Source organism: Mus musculus, chromosome 12, assembly GCF_000001635.26.
Source record: "Mus musculus strain C57BL/6J chromosome 12, GRCm38.p6 C57BL/6J".
NCBI classification, from domain to species: domain Eukaryota; kingdom Metazoa; phylum Chordata; class Mammalia; order Rodentia; family Muridae; genus Mus; species Mus musculus.
In genome coordinates this window covers 113285944-113309821 of record NC_000078.6, presented here as the reverse complement: position 1 = coordinate 113309821, position 23878 = coordinate 113285944, and the positions used below count along the sequence as shown (strand labels likewise).

At 49.7% G+C, this 23878-nt stretch overlaps 1 non-coding gene, 2 gene segments (V, D, J or C) and 1 further gene; all 4 read left to right on the top strand.

Moving 5' to 3' along the window:
- The window catches only part of Igh (immunoglobulin heavy chain complex), a 2751187-nt gene that overhangs the window by 2700133 nt on the left and 27176 nt on the right, over positions 1-23878 (top strand).
- LOC115488076 lies at positions 935-1053 on the top strand. The gene has a single exon (XR_003950367.1). It is a non-coding gene; the product is annotated as a small nucleolar RNA SNORA40 (small nucleolar RNA).
- Positions 1889-5508, top strand: Ighg2b (immunoglobulin heavy constant gamma 2B). The segment is given in 6 exon segments: positions 1889-2179; positions 2496-2561; positions 2669-2998; positions 3111-3430; positions 4783-4913; positions 5425-5508. Coding segments are annotated over 6 exon segments (1222 nt in total).
- Ighg2c (immunoglobulin heavy constant gamma 2C) lies at positions 20890-22433 on the top strand. The segment is given in 4 exon segments: positions 20890-21180; positions 21497-21559; positions 21669-21998; positions 22111-22433. Coding segments are annotated over 4 exon segments (1007 nt in total).

Sequence of the window (23878 nt, the reverse complement as noted above, 5' to 3'; positions counted from 1 at the left end):
ATTTTAAGGGACCAGACCTAGTAGGTATAGGTCTGCTGGGCAGGTTAGAGTGTCAGGAACCAACTATGAAAGACCTGAGTTAGGTAGGAGTGTAAGGGACCAGACATAGCAGCTAAGGGGAAATGTGATAAATGGGAGTGTAAGGGACCAGATTCAGTAAACTTTGGAGTATAGGTGAGCATCCAGAAAATCTGTGGTGCAACTGTAACAGGTGGGGTGTGAGGAACCAGACCCAGTAAGAATGGGATACCTGGGGAGAGCGGCATGTGAGGGACCACCAGTGGTTAAGGTAGCAAACCTGCTCATGGAAAGCTTCCAGAGATGAGAACAGAGAACAGGACAGTGTAGGATGTGCAGGATCTAGAAGCTCATCTCAGAGGATGAAGAACAGTGAAAAGCTCTGCTCAGAAGTTCTTCGGGGCGATGTGAACATGCTGGGTACTCAGGAAGTGACAAGGATCCTCCCTTACACACCTCATAAAACAAAAGAGAGTGGGGGCTCAGGCAGACACAACAGCTGTGCCAAAAGTGAATAAGGATGAAAAGAGGCAACAGGAAGAGAAGAAACAAGGATGGGAAAGCACTCCGGGCTCTACAGAATTCAGGCAGAAGAATAGCTTGGCTGCAGAGAGTCCTGGGGGCCAGGAGAGTTGTCCGATTGAGCAGGAACATAGGCAAGAAAAGGCCCTGGCACTGACATTCTCGAACAAACCATATGAGTTAAAGTTCTAGTGTCAGAGGCCCTAGCTCGGATCCTCGAACATTATGGGAGCATAAGGCAGGAGGTGAAACCTTGTATGAGAACATGAAGCAGCCTGAGTTGGCCCACAGAAGAGAGGTGGGGTAACTCTCAGAGTTTGAGCAGGGGATTGTGGAAGATAGTGTACAAGAGAGGTGGAAAGACCAGAAAGGTCCTGGGAGTAAGAATGAATCAAGCATTTATGTGTGGTTTTGTTCAATGAAAGAAAAGGCAGGGAAAATTCATGACAAATCTCTTTTGCTATCCAGAACTCATTGTGCAATACGAGTTTTGATACATACAAGAAAAATATGTTGTTATAAATGAAAAGAATGAACCAGAATCAAAAGCAATGGAAGACTACATGTCTTCTAGAAGAATGCAGCATACACTCCTATTTCAAGGGGTACTGGCAAGAGAAAAGGACTTTCCTTGGGACTGGCCACATTAGCACTATTAGGGAGGACACAGAACAGTGTAAAGAATGAGGAAGGGGAAGGAAGGTGGCTGAGTTTAACAGGTTCTCATCAAGAGGTCTGAGCTGTGTAGAACAAGTAACAGATAGTAGCCAGCTACATCAAGAAAGAAAGGCTGCCCACACAGGGAAAGCATAGGGTAGGAGGTTGTTGGTTATCCTCAGAAAGCAGGGACCAAGGTCCAAGGAGAGCTAAACCCATGGATAGAGACCTAGAAGCAAGATTTAGGAGCCAGAGCTTGAATAAGCATAGTAGACTAAAAGGGGGCTTCTGAAAGGCATCATCACTAAAGGATCAGGGTTCATGGGACTAGAGAGATGGCTGAGTGGTGAAAAGGAATAGCTACTCTTTCAGAGGACCCAGGTTCAGCTAACAACAACCAGATGGCATCTTACAATGGACTGTAAGAAACACCAGTTTCTGGGTATTCACCGCTCCTTTCTACCAGCACAGCCGTCGGGCATACACATAATACACAAATTCACACATCGAAAATAAAAAACATGGAAAAATTAAGGTCACAGTGCAAGCTCTGGAGGTGGAAATTTCTGACACTGCTTGCCTCAGATCAATTGTAGAAGACACGGTTCTAAGAGCAAAGCTAAGAACAGAATCTCTCCAAATATCCGAGGCCACTGATAAGAAAAAGCTCACACATTCTCCTCTCTTGCAGCCAAAACAACACCCCCATCAGTCTATCCACTGGCCCCTGGGTGTGGAGATACAACTGGTTCCTCTGTGACTCTGGGATGCCTGGTCAAGGGCTACTTCCCTGAGTCAGTGACTGTGACTTGGAACTCTGGATCCCTGTCCAGCAGTGTGCACACCTTCCCAGCTCTCCTGCAGTCTGGACTCTACACTATGAGCAGCTCAGTGACTGTCCCCTCCAGCACCTGGCCAAGTCAGACCGTCACCTGCAGCGTTGCTCACCCAGCCAGCAGCACCACGGTGGACAAAAAACTTGGTGAGAGGACATTCAGGGGAGGAGGGATTCACCAGAGTTGAGGCAAAGGTATTAGCCTATCTAAACCAGCCAGGCTGGGATCCATCACCAAGGAGGTGACCTTAGCCCAGGGAAGAGGGAGATACTGTCTCTGCCTCCCTCCTGGGAACATCTAGCTATGACCACCTACACTCAAGGACATGATCCTCTGGGATAGGTGTGCTTGTCATTTCCAGGATCATCCTGGACTAAGCCCATACCAGGGACAAACTTTCCTCTCTCTGGTTTGGTGCTTCTCTCCTTCAAAAACCAGTAACATCCAGCCTTCTCTCTGCAGAGCCCAGCGGGCCCATTTCAACAATCAACCCCTGTCCTCCATGCAAGGAGTGTCACAAATGCCCAGGTAAGTCACTACCAGAGCTCCACTCCCAGGAGAATGGTAAGTGCTGTAAAAATCCCTGTAATGGAGGATAAGCCATGTACAAATCCATTTCCATCTCTTCTCATCAGCTCCTAACCTCGAGGGTGGACCATCCGTCTTCATCTTCCCTCCAAATATCAAGGATGTACTCATGATCTCCCTGACACCCAAGGTCACGTGTGTGGTGGTGGATGTGAGCGAGGATGACCCAGACGTCCGGATCAGCTGGTTTGTGAACAACGTGGAAGTACACACAGCTCAGACACAAACCCATAGAGAGGATTACAACAGTACTATCCGGGTGGTCAGTGCCCTCCCCATCCAGCACCAGGACTGGATGAGTGGCAAGGAGTTCAAATGCAAGGTCAACAACAAAGACCTCCCATCACCCATCGAGAGAACCATCTCAAAAATTAAAGGTGGGACCTGCAGGACAACTGCATGGGGGCTGGGATGGGCATAAGAATAAATGTCTATGTGGACAGCCTTCCACTTCAGCCATGACCTCTATGTATGTTTCTAACCCCACAGGGCTAGTCAGAGCTCCACAAGTATACATCTTGCCGCCACCAGCAGAGCAGTTGTCCAGGAAAGATGTCAGTCTCACTTGCCTGGTCGTGGGCTTCAACCCTGGAGACATCAGTGTGGAGTGGACCAGCAATGGGCATACAGAGGAGAACTACAAGGACACCGCACCAGTCCTGGACTCTGACGGTTCTTACTTCATATACAGCAAGCTCGATATAAAAACAAGCAAGTGGGAGAAAACAGATTCCTTCTCATGCAACGTGAGACACGAGGGTCTGAAAAATTACTACCTGAAGAAGACCATCTCCCGGTCTCCGGGTAAATGAGCTCAGCACCCACAAAGCTCTCAGGTCCTAAGAGACACTGGCACCCATATCCATGCATCCCTTGTATAAATAAAGCATCCAGCAAAGCCTGGTACCATGTAAAACTGTCCTGGTTCTTTCCAAGGTATAGAGCATAGCTCACGGGCTGATAGGTCTGGCCAGGGTTGGAGGACAGCCTTGTCTATAGGAAGAGAATGAGGTTTCTGCACTGCATGACTCAGAGGTCATGAGTCATTCTGCCTTGGACTGTTGGGGCTTGGCTTTAGGCAGTGCCTTTTCCTTGCCTTCCCATGAACCAGCAGCTGCCAGACATAGAGATAATCCTAGGAAGCCTCAAATGGATAAGCACACAAACCCACCTCCCTTAGGCTGTTCCTGTCCCCCTGCCCCATTTCTCTACTTAGGGGTTTTTCTGAGTCTATTGTGGAGTGACACATGGCCAGGGGCATTCCATAGACCTTTGTCATCTATACTCTCAACTCAGGCAGCTTTTCACAGACGAGGTCTGCACACCCATACAAATGGCTCACTCCTGCCTGTGCCACCTGGGGCTGAGGCACATGGCTCTTGATGCCCCAAGGGAGGGACTATTAGATAGCCACACTCATGCTAAATCCTGACCCTGCTGAACACCATCCAGTCCATATAGCACATGTATCCTCATGCTCGTGAGCACAAAACGCATTTAACACACTGGGACAACTCCTCTGTGCCCAGCACAGCACCTACATCCAGCAATGTATCACCATACACACGGCCAAAAATTCAATGCCCACGTTTCTGCCATCACAATCAGACACACCTTTCCTCTTCTGAGGACACTCCATTCTCCGCTCAAAACAAGACCTCTGAAGCCAGATTCATCTCTGGTACCTCGGGGTCATGCTTCAACCCCACATGAATAATTCAAACCATAGCCATAATGGTCTGAATCACTTCACACTGGGATGTTCCCAAGTTCAGGCAAGAAAAGCCACAGGCTCTGCTGATGACTGAAGAATAGCAAAGGGTCAGTCCAGCTGTATAGCCACTGTTGACCTGGGTCACAGGCCCTGCTGACCCTCCACCTTCTCCTGTACTGAAGGAATGAAAGATGAGACAAGCATAGAGGGCACTTGAATAATCCAGGTCACTCTGAGGTCCATCCAAGGCATTATTGGACTCAGGTGGAGGAAGCTGAGACTGATGTCCCAGAGGGAAAGGAAGGAAAGCAGGCCCCGGGGAGGGTCTGCTGTCCCAGTCAGGCTGGAGATCTCTCCTCTGACTTCATGCAGACATGTCTGCCTCACAGGGAATCTCTCCCAGCATCAACCATGTTGGGACAAACACTGACTGTCCTCTCTGTTCAGGGCTAGACCTGGATGATATCTGTGCTGAGGCCAAGGATGGGGAGCTGGACGGGCTCTGGACGACCATCACCATCTTCATCAGCCTCTTCCTGCTCAGCGTGTGCTACAGCGCCTCTGTCACACTCTTCAAGGTTGGCACTGTCTCCCACCCTCTGCTGTGATAGCTACACTGACCACAAAATGTCCTCTCACTCCTCCCCTGATGTAGTAGGATGTTACTTTGCTGTCCCCACTCTGTACCACACACCGTTTCCTCCATTCCCTGAGCCATCCCACATTGCTCTATGTGACTCCACATTTTGTCCCATACAGTCTGCCCTTCTGTCTCTACTGCTGTCCTGCGTGATCCTCATACTGTCTTATGAGACCAAACCTCCTTGCATTCCACACTAGCCTTAATGAGGTTCATGCTGTCTAACACACAATCCCCTTGATGTTCGCCTCACCATAACTCAAGGTACTCTGTGAGCTAATCTCATACCATCTCCACCTCAACTCCCACAATATCTCCACTTTGACCACTTCCCATACCCAGTCTCCTACCTGTATGAAAGGAATTGAAGAAGAGACAGGCCTCTGTCTTCCCCACAGGATTGGAGGGTCTGAGCATGGGTGTGGTCTCTGACTCTCACTTCCCCACAGGTAAAGTGGATCTTCTCCTCAGTGGTGGAGCTGAAGCAGAAGATCTCCCCTGACTACAGAAACATGATTGGGCAGGGAGCCTAGGCCACTTCCTCTGGGATCAGAAGAGCTTCCTAAGTCCTGCAGAAGCCCATCCATCCTACTGTGCAGCCTAACAGGGAGGCCACACTCTAGCCCTATGACTCTCTGATCCAGAACTCTCCATGGTCTCTCCTTTGAAGGACCATGTGCAGAGCAGGCTTTACCCCAGACCTAAACACTTCCACAGCAGTTGCCAAATAACTAACTGATCAGCGCCAGAATAACCATCTCCATCCAAACCAGCACTAGGGGATCTGAGATCTCAGAATGTTTGCCTAAGATGAACTGGAAATCCAGGTTTCCTGAGTTCAGCTGCATTGACATCAGCCCTGGATTTGGCCTGGACCACACATTTTCATCTGAAATGGATCTTCCCAGAAAGGGCAATGTTTTCAGATACTTGAATGGAGACATCTGCTCAGAAGGCCAGGGTCACAATAGCCCAAAGGTCACTCTGGTATCCTTTGTACCAGCTATACTTGGACAGCTTCCTTCCTGGTACTTCTGTGAACCCTGGGCTGAGGAAAGGACCTGTGATCCTCAAAGTGGTGGGATGAGCCCTCTGAAGAAGATGCAGTCTTCTCTTCCTCCTACCCACTCAAGATGCTGGGTTCTCAGATACAGAATCCAGTCCACAGACACTGTTGTCCACAGAACTTCAAGACAAGGCCACTGCCACCTCCAGAGGCAGAAGGACTGCTTTGTGTAGCCTCACAAAGCTCTAGCAGGGACAAGTGTATACACCACTGAGTACTGGCTAGGTAATCAGGCAGGAAAAGTTCCAGGTGAGGGCTCTGATGAGAAGATTCCTGTTGGGCTCAATAAAATGGGGGTTGGGGAGAGGAGCAATGTGGGAGAGATGTGAGCACATAGTTAAAAGAAAACCATGGTGCCACAGGTCTGCTCTGAAGGCCTGGTGTCCAGATTGGACCACTCACAGCAGAAAACATTAGTTGCAATGGACCTCTAGGTGGAAAGATCTAGAATACCAGGGTGATTTTAGCTAATGGAAAGTAGCCCTGTATCCTTTCCTCTTCTACCTGCCTAGGACAATAAGAAGCCAGAGTCTCCAGACAGAAAGAAAGAGCACGCACTTGCTTTTGCTTTAATGGGTCTGATAGGAAATGTTTAGAGAGCTTGGACACTTAAGAGCTGTGGATTTTTCTAGAGGTCATGAATGTCTTAAAGTGTTCTCTCTCCCTCTCTCTCTCTCTCTCAGTGTCTCTTTGTGTGTATGTGTGTATGTGTGTTTGTGTGCATGTGTGCGTGCACATGCGGGCGCGCACAGGTGCACACTCATGCATGCTGTTCTTTTGGAATTTGAAACAATAAAAGATTCTTTTAATATTGTGTATCTCATGGTGATCCTTATGTGTGGATCAGCCCTAACATCCAGAAACAGGGGGAAATAAACAGACCAGAGCCATATACACCCCTCTCCCTCCCTCCTGATCCTGATTTCCCAGAGCTCCCTCAGTGGGCCCCTCACACCAGGGTCCCATCCCTGGCAGAACCACAAAAGGCTAAGGCACCTCCTCCACACAGAAAGGTTTTTTCCTAGCTGGAGGCTGTCCTGATGCCATGGGCAGGCTGTGGAGCAGAGTTGATGACCACGGTGAACTCCAGGCAAGCCAGGAAAAGCCACCCATGCCAGCTGAGAAGCAAGTGGCTCTCACTGACCTTGGGCTGCTATAGATTACACAAAAGACATGGATCCAGCTACCTCCATAGCAGATACTTATTGTCTCAAGCCATATTTAGAGACATTCCAGATCAGGCACTGACAGGGTGAATTCTCAGTCATGCTTTTCTTACCTGTTAGGTGCCTTCTCCCCCATGGCACATCGTAGGCTCTCCATCTGTATGTGTCTGCGTCCTGATCTCTTCTCATAAGTACACAGTCAGGCTGGAATGGGTACACCCTGGCCCTCATTATAACTTACCAGTTTATGATCCTGTCTGCAAAGGCAGGCTCAGTCTGAGGTCCTGGTGGCTTAAATTTCAATTGGTGAGACTTGTAGAAACAGAATTTAGTCCACATTAGCTTGCCCTGTAGACCAAAAAGATTCATGTCCTTTGTACATAGAATGCCTACCCCCCCCCATGCCCACATCCCAAGGTCTCACCCATCCAGCATCAGCTGTCCCAAGTCTCCTCCAAAGCTCTGCTAGTTAGGTAAGGGTGAGATGTGTGTGTGACTCATTCAGGAGCTAGCTCACTTTGTATAGACCATGGCTGTCAAGAAAGTTTTTAAGCTGTCAGAACAGAGCAGATAATTATTCCAGGATGATCAGAGCAGATGGCAAGGTTCAAAGGCAGTTATAGAGAAGTTATATTCCTTGCTATAGAGAAGATAGTCCACTGTGATCCTCTTGCACTACCTTATGATAACAACATTGCTATGGAAAAGTGAAGAAATACGAAAGAGAAGAAATACTCTAGAGAAAGATTATACAGGGGCTGCCAAGTGTCTCTGTTCTGCTGGGTCTGTCTGTGTCCTACCAGGGTTGGATTCTGTCTTCTCATGTAGATCAGAAGACTCGGGATCCATAGCCTGAGATAGCACAGAGAGGCTCAGAAAAATGCTTCTGGAATGTAGGAGTGTTAGCATCAATGGAGAGCTAAGGTACACAATCTAAGGCCTCCTAAGCAAACACCTAAAACAGGAGCCAGGTGCTAGCTGGGCAGTGAGTTCTCAGATGGAATTTAGATGTCTTAAGATATATCCTTGACTGTTAGAGACTGTTCAAGTCTATATTCTCTCTAGTGGTAGCTAATTGAGAAAACTCAACGGGGCTGGAACAGGTCAAGAGAAGATCCTGTCAGCACAGCTACAGAGAGAGGAAGAGGGGGCAGATTACAAACTGGTCAGTACTATCACAGCCTCTGGTGTTGGGAAAGGCATGCTAACCTAGACCTGAGGAGCAGCAGATTCCTGTGAGTGGTGTTGCTACTGGAGAAGCCATAGGGAGATGGACACTGGAGGTATTCATAGCTCATGCACAGACAGCTGCATGGAGCCTGGACTTTAGTCAAGAGTACTGAGCAGGTGCTACAAAACTGGGCACTTAGGACACACAGCTGGGAGTTAGAACAGTGGAGCCTAGACTACAAAGAGGACAGCTGCCCTAACTCTGAGAAAAGCTATTTAATCCTGGACAAACCTCTGCTCACTGTGCAACCAAACATCCCTCCCTGCAAAGCAGTGAAGGAAGGACAGAGACCATGAGTTCAGAGATCATTTAGGCCTGGGACTGTTTTCTTGCTCTGATGAGAGCAAATGTTGGCTTTGTCTCAGAGCTGAAGTATACAGTCCGGCACAGCAAGAGTCTTGGCTTTGTTTCTGTGGCAGTGATAAAGTATCCTGACAATAGCAGTTTTCCTCAACGGCAGTTTAAGCTTAGGGTCTATTACCGGTGGGAAGGGAGAGCAGGAACCTGAGGTAGCTGGTCCCTCCACAGTGACAAACAGAGAGAGGGGTGAGTACGTGCCCACTCCCCAGTGACCCATGATGTTAGGGAAGAAGTCCAGTGGGGAAGAAGAGGGAATGGAGGGGAGGGAATAGGGATTGGTTTTATACATTAAAAGTATTGTGAGCTTCCCTAACAAGAAAGAAAGCTACTGCAAAAACGGCTCAGGAGGAAAAGGCACTCTGTGTGGAGCTCTTCAGTGGGTATGAAATGGTGATGGAGAAGCCCAGGTGCACTGAAAATCCAGGAGCTGAATTTGATCACCAGGACACATGTGGCAGAGGGGAAAGTGAATTGATTCCCAAAACCTATCCTCCATAAGTGCACCATGGCATGTGCATGCACACAATCACACATAAACACATTCAACATAAACACAACACTCATATACTCTCACATGACACACACATACACACACAGAAAGACTCCACACACTGCATACACACACACCATACACACCCACAATCGCATACATCATAACCACTCTCACAACACAGAGAGAGAGAGAGAGAGAGAGAGAGAGAGAGAGAGGGGCATACATGGACACACTCAACATAATCCCAACACAATACACACACTCATACACATCACACACCACACACACATATTCACACACCACTCTCAGGTTCCCAGAAGGGAATTTCGCCATAATGCCCATGGGACACAATCCTTCCAGGAAGACTTTCTCAGTAGGCTGAGGTAGACAGACTTTGGGAAGGTGTCATCCAGGATCTCTAGTGATGTTGCAGATCCTGAGAAATATTTGCTACCCAGCATGGTCATTTGTCTACTCACTATTTCAGGTGTTTCTTTGTGTAAGGGTGCATGTGTATTTGAGTGTGTGGTGGTGGGAGAGCACATGCCACAGAACACAGGGCCATCAAAGGACTTGCAAGAGTAAAGTCTCTCCACATTATGTGGGTCCTAGATGTGGAACTTGGGCATCCTTACCTCCTGAGCCATTACTCTGGCCCAATCATTCACTCTTATACTGGTTTGTTTATCCATTCATCTGGCTCTCCTGAGGCTAAAGGGATTTGACTTCCAATCCCTACAGTCTGCATTGGAAGCACACTGACAGTGATGGGCACATAAGAGAGGGAGCAGTGCCAGAGACGACGCCTGGGTACAGAGACACTGCCCATATCTGACAAAGGGTGAAGATCTAAGGACTAGTTGGGAAGCCTTAGAGGACCAGGCAAGGCCTCTGGTATAGCAGAGACCCAGCACTCCAGGTCAACTCTACCTACAGAGGCTCAATTATTTCTCTTCAATGGCTGCACTGACCAATGGATGATGGGAAAGGTCCCTACTGACCTGTGGGGTTCATGCAGAACTGGGGTTAGCAGATGGGGTTTGCAGTTGGTCATTAGAAGGGGTTGACAGGCAGAACCCAGTGCTGTGACCTTAGGTGTCCTCCATGGGCACATCTCTTCAAGATGGTTGATCTAGGGGAGAAAATGACATAAGCATGATGTACTGGCTAGTTTTGTGTCAACTTGACACAGCTGGGGTTATCACAGAGAAAGGAGCTTCAGTTGAGGAAATGCCTCCATGAGATCCAACTCTAAGGCATTTTCTCAATTAGTGATCAAGGGGGAAAGGCCCCTTGTGGGTGGGACCATCTCTGGGCTGGTAGTCTTGGTTCTATAAGAGAGCAGGCTGAGCAAGCCAGGGGAGGCAAGCCAGTAAAGAACATCCCTCCATGGTCTCTGCATCAGCTCCTGCTTCCTGACCCGCTTGAGTTCCAGTCCTGGCTTCCTTGGTGATGAACAGCAGTATGGAAGTGTAAGCCGAATAAACCCTTTCCTCCCCAACTTGTTTCTTGGTCATGATGTTTGTGCAGGAATAGAAACCCTGACTAACACAAATTGGTACCAGAAGTGGGGTATTCCTGTGACAACCTGACCATGTTTTGGGGAGGTCTGTGGAAGGACTTTGGAACTTTGGTCTTGAAGATCCATTCGTTGTTAAGAGCTCTGTGGGATGTTGTGTAGAAGCTTGGAAGATAATGTTGAGAACAGTGCAGAAGATGGGGGCCTGGCTTGTGAAATTTCAGAGGGAAAATTAAAGACTCTTTTCAGGGCCATTGCTGTTTTGATTGTGAAGATTCTGTAGTTCTGGTTAGCTGGGGCTGAAGAATCAGCTGTGATTAACAAGATACCAGAACTACTAAAGCAAAAACTTTGCATTACTGGGACTATTGATGCTGGTTAGCTGGAGCTAAGAAATTAGTGGTGATTAAGAAGAGACCAGCATCATTGAGGTGACATCTTCTGGGAAGTGTTTTCTGAGAGCACGGTGGTTGTGTTCCAGATACAGCCAAAATTGTACCTTGTGCTGTGGCTGGACTTGGTAATGTGTAAGGGTCACCCAGGTGGTACTGGTTTTGAAGGCATGAAGGAGTTGAGCAGAGCAGCTGAGGCTTGGCACTGTGAGAGGCCATGGAAGGCCATTGGTGAAAGTCCAGCCTCAGTTGCAATTGATGGCCCAGGACTGAAGGGGTCATGCAGTGTTTTGGAGATGCCAGTACCATGAGATGACCACCAAGAGCAGCAGCAGCAGTGGAGTACAGGCATCTGGAGCCTAGAGGATGACGCATGTGCTACAAAGGGCATGGCTGGAGAAGTGACCCAAGCCCTTGGAGGAGCCCAGAAGATTGTAAGTTGGATCCCAGACATTGGACGGTTGGAGATTGACTTTTGCTTTTGATTGTGGCTGTGCCCTGATATTTTCCCTCTTGAAGGAAGAAACTGTTTTAGTGGAGCCCACAGTTAAGAGACTTTTAATTGTAAAAAGACTTTGGATTTTAAAAGAGATGGATATTTTAAAGAGATTGAAATTTTAAGAATATGTAAAGACTGTGGGACTTTTAAAGTTATTTAGACCTTGGGGATGAATAAGAATGTAAGGGTTGAGGCTTACTAGTGATGTGTTTGTGTGTCAAGTTGACAAGGGGTCAATTGTACTGGCTAGTTTTGTGTCAACTTGACACAGCTGGGGTTATCACAGAGAAAGGAGCTTCAGTTGAGGAAATGCCTCCATGAGATCCAACTCTAAGGCATTTTCTCAATTAGTGATCAAGGGGGAAAGGCCCCTTGTGGGTGGGACCATCTCTGGGCTGGTAGTCTTGGTTCTATAAGAGAGCAGGCTGAGCAAGCCAGGGGAGGCAAGCCAGTAAAGAACATCCCTCCATGGTCTCTGCATCAGCTCCTGCTTCCTGACCCGCTTGAGTTCCAGTCCTGGCTTCCTTGGTGATGAACAGCAGTATGGAAGTGTAAGCCGAATAAACCCTTTCCTCCCCAACTTGTTTCTTGGTCATGATGTTTGTGCAGGAATAGAAACCCTGACTAAGACAGCATGACCTCCAGCTGACCATTCCGCTGCTGAACTTCCTCTCATCAATTTTCTTCTCCATCCAGGTACTACCTGGTACTGTCTATCTTGAGTCTCATTGCACATACTAGCCTGCCTAGTACAGAAGCTGGCAGGCATAATTACTGACCTCCTGAAGTAGTACAGCTTGTACAGAAAGAATAATGTTAAGTTGCTCACACCACTGAACAAAGCTCCTGAATTCCATGATATAGTTACTGGCTCAGGGAAGTGATCTTTGACCAAACAACCAGGTGGCCATGGGAATCAGGAACTAGATGGACAGTGCTATGTTTCTGGCTGCAAAGCAGGATATGTGAACAAACTGCCCAGCCTAGAGAAGCCCTTATCTGCATGCAGCCCTGGGTCCTCTAGGATTGGTTGTACCCCTACTCTTCATGAACCTATCCAGTCTCTAACCCTTCAGAACAGAACCCCTACTCAGGCTCCCAGGACCTTGCTTTAACCCCCCTTCCTTACCTTGTACCCCACCCAGCCCTGCCACTATCTGATCTGGTCTCAATGGGTTCTTTTATTCCAATATATATGGTTGACTACCCTGAGTGTGCCCACTGTTACCTATCTTGTAACAAGAACCGGGGATCAGAATTGTGGAACGTGACCATAGAAAAGAAATCCATGTAACTCCAGCCATCAGAGAGTCCCCCCCCCCTTACGTGTAGCCTCTCTTAGTTTAGCAAAGAACCACTTCTGGATCCCTGCCCAGCTTCTCTCTGCAGCCATATGACCCACTGCTTGGTAGCACAGTCAGAAGCCAGAGCACTTTCCCCTCTCCACCTGACTTGCTGCACTCTGTACTCTCACTCCAGACTACACTTTCCTCCTTGAGCCAAAGACACTTCTGGGGTCTAGAGAGATAGCACTGGTTGGAGAGAGAACAGCAGAGGTTGGTACCTAAGCTGGGTTATAGTTCAGACTGAGAGAAAGTCTTCTCCATTGAGGTGATCAGGAGAGTAGACATAGTCACTCAGCCACAGGAAACCCAGGAACACTGGGTTGAGACAACTAGGCTTCACATCTTCTCTATGGGTCTCAAGAGGACCACCACCCTCGCCCACCCCTACAAGAGTAACCTAGACCTTGTGTGGACTCCCCCTGCTCTCCCCCTCCCCCAGACACTGAAACCAACAGAAGAAAGAGGAACTTCAGGAAGCATCCCCTGTCACCCACTTTCAATCCTGTTCTTAGTAGGTACTGGGTTGGGAGAAGTGTGATGTTCACACCTCTGGGGCAAAGACTGTAAATCCTGGAAGGATGAGGCAGAGCTCAGAGCTGGGCTGTTAGAAGCACAGTGACAAAGCAAAAATAGCAGCAATCTTCTTCACGCGGCTCCACATGTGAGTGTGGTCAGCTGAGAAACTGGAGAGAGCCACAGCCTAGGGAGAGCACTGGGCCTTTCCAGACCTAGTAGATGGAAGATCACAGGAGGATGGGGAGGAGTTGACAGATCAGCCCCCCAAAAAATGGCCTGTGTGTTGCAGAGAAAAGGTGCCTACCTGCAGCCTGGGATCAAGCAGGAAGACTCCAGAGTTCCCACACACAGAAGAACGGACCACTAAAGCTGCTGACACATACAGACAACCAGAGTAAGCCTCAAGGAGTTAATGGGAGAGACCCAGAAGGCTGAGGATCTGGCCTGGCCAGGAGACTGGTGGACCGAGGAAGGCTGAGGCAGCAGAGGAAAGAAAAGCCAGTTTAGAAAGGGTAAGGAGAGGCCTACAGGATTGAGAGAACAGGTAAAGAGGGAATGGGGAAGGTTCACCGGGAAAGGCTGATGTACCTACCTGAGAGAGCTAAAGTTAGAGTGGATGACCTGGAGCTCAGAGTTCAAGACCAGCATTGGATAGTGAATTCCAGGAATGAAGCTGAAAGAAGGTAAATTTCTTAAGAGGAAGGCTACCACCTATGGAACTCTGGGGACCTGGCAGTACCGATGCAGGTATGGTTCCTGCAGTACCAATACAAGTATGGATCATGCACTAGAGATATGGGTGTGGACCAGGCAGTACAATGCAGTTCGGGACCCACAGTACATTTGTGATGGGGAACAGGCATACAAATACAGATGAGGACAAGGCAGTAGAGCTGTAGGTGGAGGCGTACAGCTCTCGGTAGGGAACGGGTAGTACATGTGTAGGAGGCAACCAGGCATTACAGCTCTGAGTAGGGACCAAGCAGTACAGCAGTAGGTAGGGAACAGGCAGTACAGCTCTGGATAGAGACCAGGCAGTACAGCTATGGGTAAGGACCAGGGAGTACAGCTCTGGGTGGGAACCAGGCAGTAGGGCTCTGGGTGGGAACCAGGCAGTAGGGCTCTGGGTAGTGAACAGGCAGTACAGCTCTGGAAAGAGACCAGGCAGTACAGCTGTGCGTGGGAATCAGGCAGTAGAGCTCTGGGTAGGAAACAGGCAGTACAGCTCTGGATAGAGACCAGGCAGTACAGCTGTGGGTAGGGACCAGGCAGTACAGCTCTGTGTGGGGACCAGGCAGTACAGCTCTATGTGGGGACCAGGCAGTACAGCTGTGGCTAGGGCCCAGGCAGTACAGCTGTGGGTAGGGATGAGGCAGTAGAGCTATGGGTAGAAACCAGGCAGTGCAGCTTTGGGTAGGGAGCAGGCAGTATTGCTGGGTGTAGGGACCAGGCAGTACAGCTGTGGGTAGTGAACAGGCAGTACAGCTGTGGATGAGGACCAGGCAGTACAGCTGTGGGTTGGAACCAGGCAGTACAGCTGTGGGTGGGGACTTGGCAGTACAGCTGTGGGTAGGGACCAGGCAGTACAGCTGTGGGTAGGGACCAGGCAGTACAGCTCTGGGTGGGGACCAGGCAGTACAGCTCTGAGTAGGGACCAGGCAGTACAGCTCTGGGTAGGGACCAGGCAGTACAGCTCTGGGTGGGGAACAGGCAGTACAGCTCTGGGTGGGAACCAGGCAGTAGGGCTCTGGGTAGTGAACAGGCAGTACAGCTCTGGATAGAGACCAGGCAGTACAGCTGTGCGTGGGAATCAGGCAGTAGAGCTCTGGGTAGGGAACAAGCAATATAGCTGTGGCTAGGGCCCAGGCAGTACAGCTGTGGGTAGGGTCCAGGCAGTACAGCTCTGGGTGGGGACCAGGCAGTACAGCTGTGGCTAGGGCCCAGGCAGTACAGCTGTGCCTAGGAATGAGGCAGTAGAGCTTTGGGTTGGGACCAGGCAGTGCAGCTTTGGGTAGGGAACAGGCAGTATTGCTCTGCATAGGGACAAGGCAGTACAGCTGAGTAGAGACCAGGCAGTACAGCTCTGCGAAGGGAACAGGCAGTACAGCTCTGGATAGACACCAGTCAGTACAGTCTTGGGTGGGAACCAGACAGTACAGCTGTGGGTGGGGACCAGGCAGTACAGCTGTGGATGAGGACCAGACAGTACAGCTGTGGGTGGGGACCAGGCAGTACAGTTCTGGGTGGGGAACAGGCAGTATAGCTGTGGGTAGGGACCAGGCAGACCGGCTCTGGGTAGGCAACAGGCAGTACAGCTGTGGGTGAGGACCAGGTAGTACAGCTCTGGGTGGGTATCAGGCAGTATTCCCTTGGGTAGGGACCAGGCAGTACAGCTGTGGGTGGGAACCCGGCAGTACAGCTATGGGTTGGGACCGGGCAGTACAGCTGTGGCTAGGGCCCAGGCAGTACAGCTGTGCGAAGGGATGAGGCAGTAGAGATGTGGGTAGAGACCAGGCAGTGCAGCTTTGGGTAGGGAACAGACAGTATTGCTCTGCATAGGGACAAGGCAGTACAGCTCTGAGTAGGGACCAGGCAGTACAGCTCTGCGAAGGGAACAGGCAGTACAGCTGAGAGTAGGGACCAGGCAGACCACTCTGGGTGGGGAACAGGCAGTATAGCTGTGGGTAGGGACCAGGCAGACCGGCTCTGGGTAGGCAACAGGCAGTACAGCTGTGGGTGAGGACCAGGTAGTAAAGCTCTGGGTGGGTATCAGGCAGTATTCCCTTGGGTAGGGACCAGGCAGTACAGCTGTGGGTAGGGTCCAGGCAGTACAGCTATGGGTTGGGACCGGGCAGTACAGCTGTGGCTAGGGCCCAGGCAGTACAGCTGTGCGTAGGGATGAGGCAGTAGAGATGTGGGTAGAGACCAGGCAGTGCAGCTTTGGGTAGGGAACAGACAGTATTGCTCTGCATAGGGACAAGGCAGTACAGCTCTGAGTAGGGACCAGGCAGTACAGCGCTGCGAAGGGAACAGGCAGTACAGCTGAGAGTAGGGACCAGGCAGACCACTCTGGGTGGGGACCAGGCAGTACAGCTGTGGGTGGCAAACAGGCAGCACAGGTGCAGGTGACCTAATGAGAGGTGAGTAGTACAGAGCCATGATACCTCCAAAAGCTCAGAAACACTGGCAGAGCAGCTATGGGGAATCTGGGGCTGGTGGTACATGGGAGGAACAAGCTAAACAGCTCTAAGTAAGCTGGGCTGGTGGAGGTAGAGGAAACAAACAAAGGACCTACACAGGGGCCAAGGGCCTAGGCAGGTGTGGTTAACAGGGGACCAGGACACTCTCCAGGGACCAAAAAAAGCTTTACAGGAGTACTGGCACAGAAAGGAGTTGGGAAGGCAAGCTGAACCTCTTTAAGATACTGTGGCAGTTGTCAGAGTCTGCACCTCAGAGCTACCCTAGGGACTACTGGACAAATCAGAGCAGCTAAAGGGGATCTGGGAATGAGAGGAATGTGGGGGGCCAGTGCTAGAAGCTCATGGGAGTTGCTGATGTCAGGAATGTGGGGGACCAGAAATAGCACATATGTGGGGAGCAGGGGATGGTAGGAATGTGGGAACCAGACCTAGAAGTTAGAAAGGAGCTGATGCAGGTCTGAGTGTGAGGAGCCAGACCTTGCAGCTATGGGGGAGTTGTGGTAGGTGGGAGTGTTAGGGACCAGTGCTAGAAGTCACGAGGCAGCTGGGGATGGTAGGAATGTGGAGATCACTCCTGGCAGCTATGGGGGAGCTGAGGATGGTAGGAGTGTGAGGCCAAGACCTAAAAGCTATTGGGGAGCTGGGGATAGTAGGAAGTGGGCAACCAGCCCAAGCAGCTATGGGGTAGCTGGTGATGGTAGGAATGGGGAAAATAATGTTTGCAGCTACAGAGGAGCTAGAGACAGTAGTACAAAATCCTAGCAGTTATGGGGGAGGTGGATATGGTAGGAAAGAGAGTAAATGCTCCCAGCAGCTGTGGGACAGATGGGGAAAGTAGGATTATGGGCATCACTCCTGAAAGCTATGAGAAAGCTGAGGATGGTAAGAATGTGGGGGACCAGTCCTAGCAGCTATGGAGGAGTTTATATACCTAAGGCTGGTAGGAGTATAAGGGACCAGATGTGCAGCTATGGGGTTCTGGGATAAATGGGAATTAAATGGACCAGATTCAGTAGCTATGGTGGAACTTTGGAACGTAGGTGATCATGGAGAAAATCTATGGTGCAACTGGGACAGGTGAGGTGTGAGGAACCAGGCCCAACAACTATGAAAAACTTAAGGAAAGTAGTGATGTGGGAAGCTATATTTCCCAGGTATGGGGGAGCTGGGTCATGTGGAAATATGAGAGGATAAAACCTGCAGCCATGGGGAAACTTTGAAGTATAAAAAAGTGTAATGAGGAGCTAAAGCAGAGCTGAAACAGATGCTATGGACAAGTTAAAGAAAGTGGGAATATGAGGGACCAATCCAAGGACCTATGGAAGGACTGGGGCAGGTGAGGGTATAGGACATGAGGGAAAACAGCTACAGAATAGCTGGGGTTTATGGGAAGGGAGGTGTTACCCTGAGCAGCTATAGGATAACTTGGGCAAGTCTGTATCAGGGGAGACAGGGCAGGTAGCTTACAGAGAACAAGGACTAGTGGTGCTATGGAGCAAAGTCAAGCACCTACAGGAGATCTGGGGCAAAGAGAGATACCAGGAATGACTGAGGGTCTACACAGAGTCTGGGGAAGGTCGAAGAAAACATGAGAGCTCAAAAACCAGGATAACCCTGAGCAGACGTGAGTGAGAGACATGCTGAGCATTTACAGAGGGTGTAGTAAGTATCAGAGTTAGGGTCCCAGAGCAGCTGCATGAGGTTAGGTGACAGAGCAGTGGCAAGGTCTCTGGGACAGGTGGGAGTGGTAGAACACAGAGAAGACCTACAGCTCTGGGGACCAAGCTGAGCAATTACAGGGGAAGTGGAGCTAGTGGAGTTGTAGGACAAAAGGCAATATAACCACAGGAGATCTGGAGAAGAGAGGAGTATGAGAGACCATGCCAAGTAGTCACTGAAGAGCTGGGGTTGTTATCAGGGGACAAGGAAACGGGCCAAGCAGCTCAATAGAGGTTGGAGACTTGTTAGCCTGTAGAGAACCAGGCCACACTGCTTGCTTGGTTCAGAGGTTTGAGAGGAGAGGGGCACATGGGGTCCACAGAAACTCTAGAAACTTAGGGGACAGGGATCAGAATCTGCAGGGGAGCTGGAACAGGTAAAGATAAAAGGAATGAAGTATCTGTAAGAGAGTAAGAAAGATGGGATTAATGGGCATCCAGGAAAACCCCAGGAGGTAACCCCAACAGGGATGTCTGGGAGCTCAGGTCAGACTTGCATCAAAAGCACAGGGGAAGGATAGGTGGTAGAAGGGTTCCAATCCATCCTGCCAGGCCAATGCAGCAGCCAGGAAGGAGGGTAGCAAACCATCAGGACTGGGGCAGCTGTAGCCAGCAGGGTGTGAGACACAGGGATGAGGTTGAATCAACCTGGCAAGCAGTGCAACTTAGTGGGCAGGGGGATGATTTAGCTACCCTGACTTCATGCTGACAGGGACAGAAGGATATGAAAACCAAGAGCTCCTGGATGCAGCTAATGCAGCTGCTCTGGTGGTGGGGAAAGGACTAAGCACCTGTTAGCTAATGAGACCAGCACAGGAAAACTAGCAACATGGAGCTTGTGGAAAGCTTCCAGAGCTGGGAGCATGGGAGAACAGGACACTGTGAGATCCACAGGATCTAGGGGCTCATCTCAGACGGTGAAGAAGAGTGAAAAACTCTGCTCAGGACCTCTTCACAGAGGAGAACGTCCTGTGGACCCAGGAAGTGACAAGGGTCCTCCCTTACACACTTCATGGCAGAGGAGTGAGGGGGCTCAGGCTGAAGGAGCAGTTGTGTCTCAGCTGGATAAGGAAGACAGAAGGAAGAGAAGGGAAAGGGTTGGAAAGGACTCCGGGCTCTACGGAATTCAGGCAGAAGAACAACTTGGCTGCAGAGAGTCCTGGAGGCCAGGAGAGTTGTCTGATTGAGCAGAAACATAGGCAGGAAAAGGCCCTGGCACTGACATTCTCAAACAAACCGTATGAGTTAAAGTTCTAGTGTCAGAGGCCCAAGCTCGGATCCTCGAACATTATGGGAGCATATAAGGCAGGAGGGGAATCCTCCTATGAGAGCATGAAGTAGCCTGAGTTGACCCACAGAAGAGTGGTGGGGTAACTCTCAGAGTTTGAGCAGGGGATTGTGGAAGGTAGTGTACAGGAGAGATGGAAAGACCAGAAAGGACCTGGGAGTAAGAATGAATTGAGCATTGGTGTTAATTTACTTCAATGAAAGCAGAGGCAAGGAAAATAGTTGACAAACTAATACTCTTTTGAAACCCAGAACTCATTGTTCAGTATGAGTTTCCATACAAATGAGAAAAAATGTGCTATTATAATTAAAAGAGAATTAACCCGTGTCAACAGGGATGGAGGACAAGATGTCTTCCTGAGGAATGCACCACACACTCGTATTTCCAGGGCTAGGGTAAGACAAAGAGACTTTTCTGGGTCCTGGCAACATTAGCGCTATCAAGGAGGACTCCAAAAATGCATAGAATGAGGAAGGAGGAGAAAGTTGGCTGATATTCTCAGGTTCTCATCAGGAGACTGAGCTGTGTAGCACAACTACCAGATAGTAACCAGCTAGGTCAAGGCACAAAGGCTGCGTACAAATAGAATGTGTAGGATAGGGGGTTGTTGGGGATCCTTAGGAAGCAGGGAGTAAGGTCCAAAGAGAACTAAAGTCATATTAGAACCTAAAATAGAGATTTAGGGAAAAGAGCTTGCATAAGGGTAGAAGGTATTTCTGAAGACCTTCATCAATGAATGATCAGGTTTCATGGGGCTGGAGAGACTGCTCAGTGGTTAAAAACAATAGCTGCTCTTCCAGAGGATCCATATTCAGTTGCCAACAACCAAATGGCATCTTACAGCTATCTGTAAGAAACGCCAGTTACAGGGTATTCAGTGCTCCCTTCAACCAGAACAGCCATCTGGAACACACATTATACACAAATTCATACATAGAAAATAAAATACATGGAAAAATTAAGGTCAGGTTACAGCATCAAGTGAAAGAAACTGATAACCCTGCCTGTCTCAAAGCAACTGAAAAAGACACCGTCTTTAAAGCCAAGCTAAGACCAGAGCCTCTCCAAATTTATGAGGCCACAGATATCAGAAACCCTCACACATCCTCCTTTCTTGCAGCCAAAACAACAGCCCCATCGGTCTATCCACTGGCCCCTGTGTGTGGAGGTACAACTGGCTCCTCGGTGACTCTAGGATGCCTGGTCAAGGGTTATTTCCCTGAGCCAGTGACCTTGACCTGGAACTCTGGATCCCTGTCCAGTGGTGTGCACACCTTCCCAGCTCTCCTGCAGTCTGGCCTCTACACCCTCAGCAGCTCAGTGACTGTAACCTCGAACACCTGGCCCAGCCAGACCATCACCTGCAATGTGGCCCACCCGGCAAGCAGCACCAAAGTGGACAAGAAAATTGGTGAGGAAAACCAGGGGAGTAGAAGTTCACAAGTGATTAGTCTAAGGCCTTAGCCTAGCTAGACCAGCCAGGATCAGCAGCCATCACCAGGAAAGGGAACTTAGCCCAGAAGAGAAGGAGATACTGCCTCTGACTCCCTCTTGAAAACTTCTAACTATGACCACCTACCCTCAAGGTCATGATCCTCTAGGATAGATGTCCTTGTCATTTCCAGGATCATCCTGACCTAAGCCCATACCCAGGGACAAAGTCTCCAAGCCCTGTTTGGTGCCTTTTCTCCTTCAAACTCGAGTAACCCCCAGCCTTCTCTCTGCAGAGCCCAGAGTGCCCATAACACAGAACCCCTGTCCTCCACTCAAAGAGTGTCCCCCATGCGCAGGTAAGTCACTAGACCAGAGCTCCACTCCAGGGAGAATGGTAAGTGCTATAAATATCCCTGCACTAGAGGATAAGCCATTTACAGATCCATTTCCATCTCTCTTCATCAGCTCCAGACCTCTTGGGTGGACCATCCGTCTTCATCTTCCCTCCAAAGATCAAGGATGTACTCATGATCTCCCTGAGCCCCATGGTCACATGTGTGGTGGTGGATGTGAGCGAGGATGACCCAGACGTCCAGATCAGCTGGTTTGTGAACAACGTGGAAGTACACACAGCTCAGACACAAACCCATAGAGAGGATTACAACAGTACTCTCCGGGTGGTCAGTGCCCTCCCCATCCAGCACCAGGACTGGATGAGTGGCAAGGAGTTCAAATGCAAGGTCAACAACAGAGCCCTCCCATCCCCCATCGAGAAAACCATCTCAAAACCCAGAGGTGAGAGCTGCATCCTGACTGCATGGGGGCTGGGATGGGCATAAGGATAAAGGTCTGTGTGGACAGCTTTCTGCTTCAGCCTTGACCTCTGTGTATGCTTCTACCCTCACAGGGCCAGTAAGAGCTCCACAGGTATATGTCTTGCCTCCACCAGCAGAAGAGATGACTAAGAAAGAGTTCAGTCTGACCTGCATGATCACAGGCTTCTTACCTGCCGAAATTGCTGTGGACTGGACCAGCAATGGGCGTACAGAGCAAAACTACAAGAACACCGCAACAGTCCTGGACTCTGATGGTTCTTACTTCATGTACAGCAAGCTCAGAGTACAAAAGAGCACTTGGGAAAGAGGAAGTCTTTTCGCCTGCTCAGTGGTCCACGAGGGTCTGCACAATCACCTTACGACTAAGACCATCTCCCGGTCTCTGGGTAAATGAGCTCAGCACACACAATGCTCCTGGGTCCTAATGGACACTGGCACCCATATCCATGCATCCCTTGTATAAATAAAGCACCCAGCAAAGCCTGGGACCATGTAAAACTGTCCTGGTTCTTTCCAAGGTATAGAGCATAGCTCACGGGCTGATAGTTCTAGCCAGGGTTGGAGGACAGCCTTGTCTTTAGGTTTCTGCACTGCAGGACTCAGAGCTCATGAGTCATCTTGGCCTGAAGAGTGGAACTTAGCTTTAGGCAGTATCTTTCCTTTACTTCCCACAAACCAGCAGCTGCCAGACATAGAGATAATCCTAGGAAGCCTCAAATGGAGAAGCACACAAACCCACCTCCCTCAGGCTGTTCCTCTCCCCAGGCCCCACTTCTTTACCTAAGGGTTTCTCTGAGTCTATTGTAGAGGCACACATGGCCAGGGATATTCCGGAGACCCTTAGCATCCATACACTCAACTCAGGCAGCTTTTCACAGGTGAGGTCTGCACATCCATACAGACGGCTCACTCCTGCCTGTGCCACGTGGGGCTGAGGCACATGGCTCTTGCTGCCCCAAGGGAGGGACTATTAGATAGCCACAGTCATGCTGAATCCTGACCCATTCAAATTAGCCTGCTGAACACCATCCAGTCCATATAGCACATGTATCCACATGCACGTGTGCACACACACATTTAACACACTGGGACAACTCCTCTGTGCCCTGCACAGCACCTACATCCAGCAATGTATCACCATACACACGGCCAAAAATTCAATGCCCACGTTTCTGCCATCACAAACAGACACACCTTTCCTCTCTGTGGCCACTGCATTATATGCTCAACACAAGACCTCTGAAGCCAGATCCATCTCTGGTACCTCAGGGTCATGCTTCAACCCCACATGAATTATGCAAACCATAGCCATAATGGTCTGAATCACTTCACATTGGAATGGTCCCAAGATCAGGCAAGAAAAGCCACAGGCTCTGTTGATGACTGAAGGACAGCAAAGGGTCAGTCCAGCTGTATAACCACTGTTGACCTGGGTCACAGACCCTGCTGACCCTCCATATTCTCTTGTACTGAATGAATGAAAAATGAGACAAGCATAGAGGGCCCTTGCACAATCTAGGTCAGTATGAGGTCTACCCGAGGCATCATTGGAGTCAGCTGGAGGAAGCTGAGACTGATGTCCCAGAGGGAAAGGAAAAGAAAGAAGGCTCCAGGAAGGGTCTGCTGTACCAGTCAGGCTGGAGCTCTCTCCTCTACTTCATGCAAACATGTCTGCATCACAGGGAATCTCTCCCAGCACCAACCATGTTGGGACAAACACTGACTGTCCTCTCTGTTCAGGGCTAGACCTGGATGATGTCTGTACTGAGGCCCAGGATGGGGAGCTGGACGGGCTCTGGACAACCATCACCATCTTCATCAGCCTCTTCCTGCTCAGCG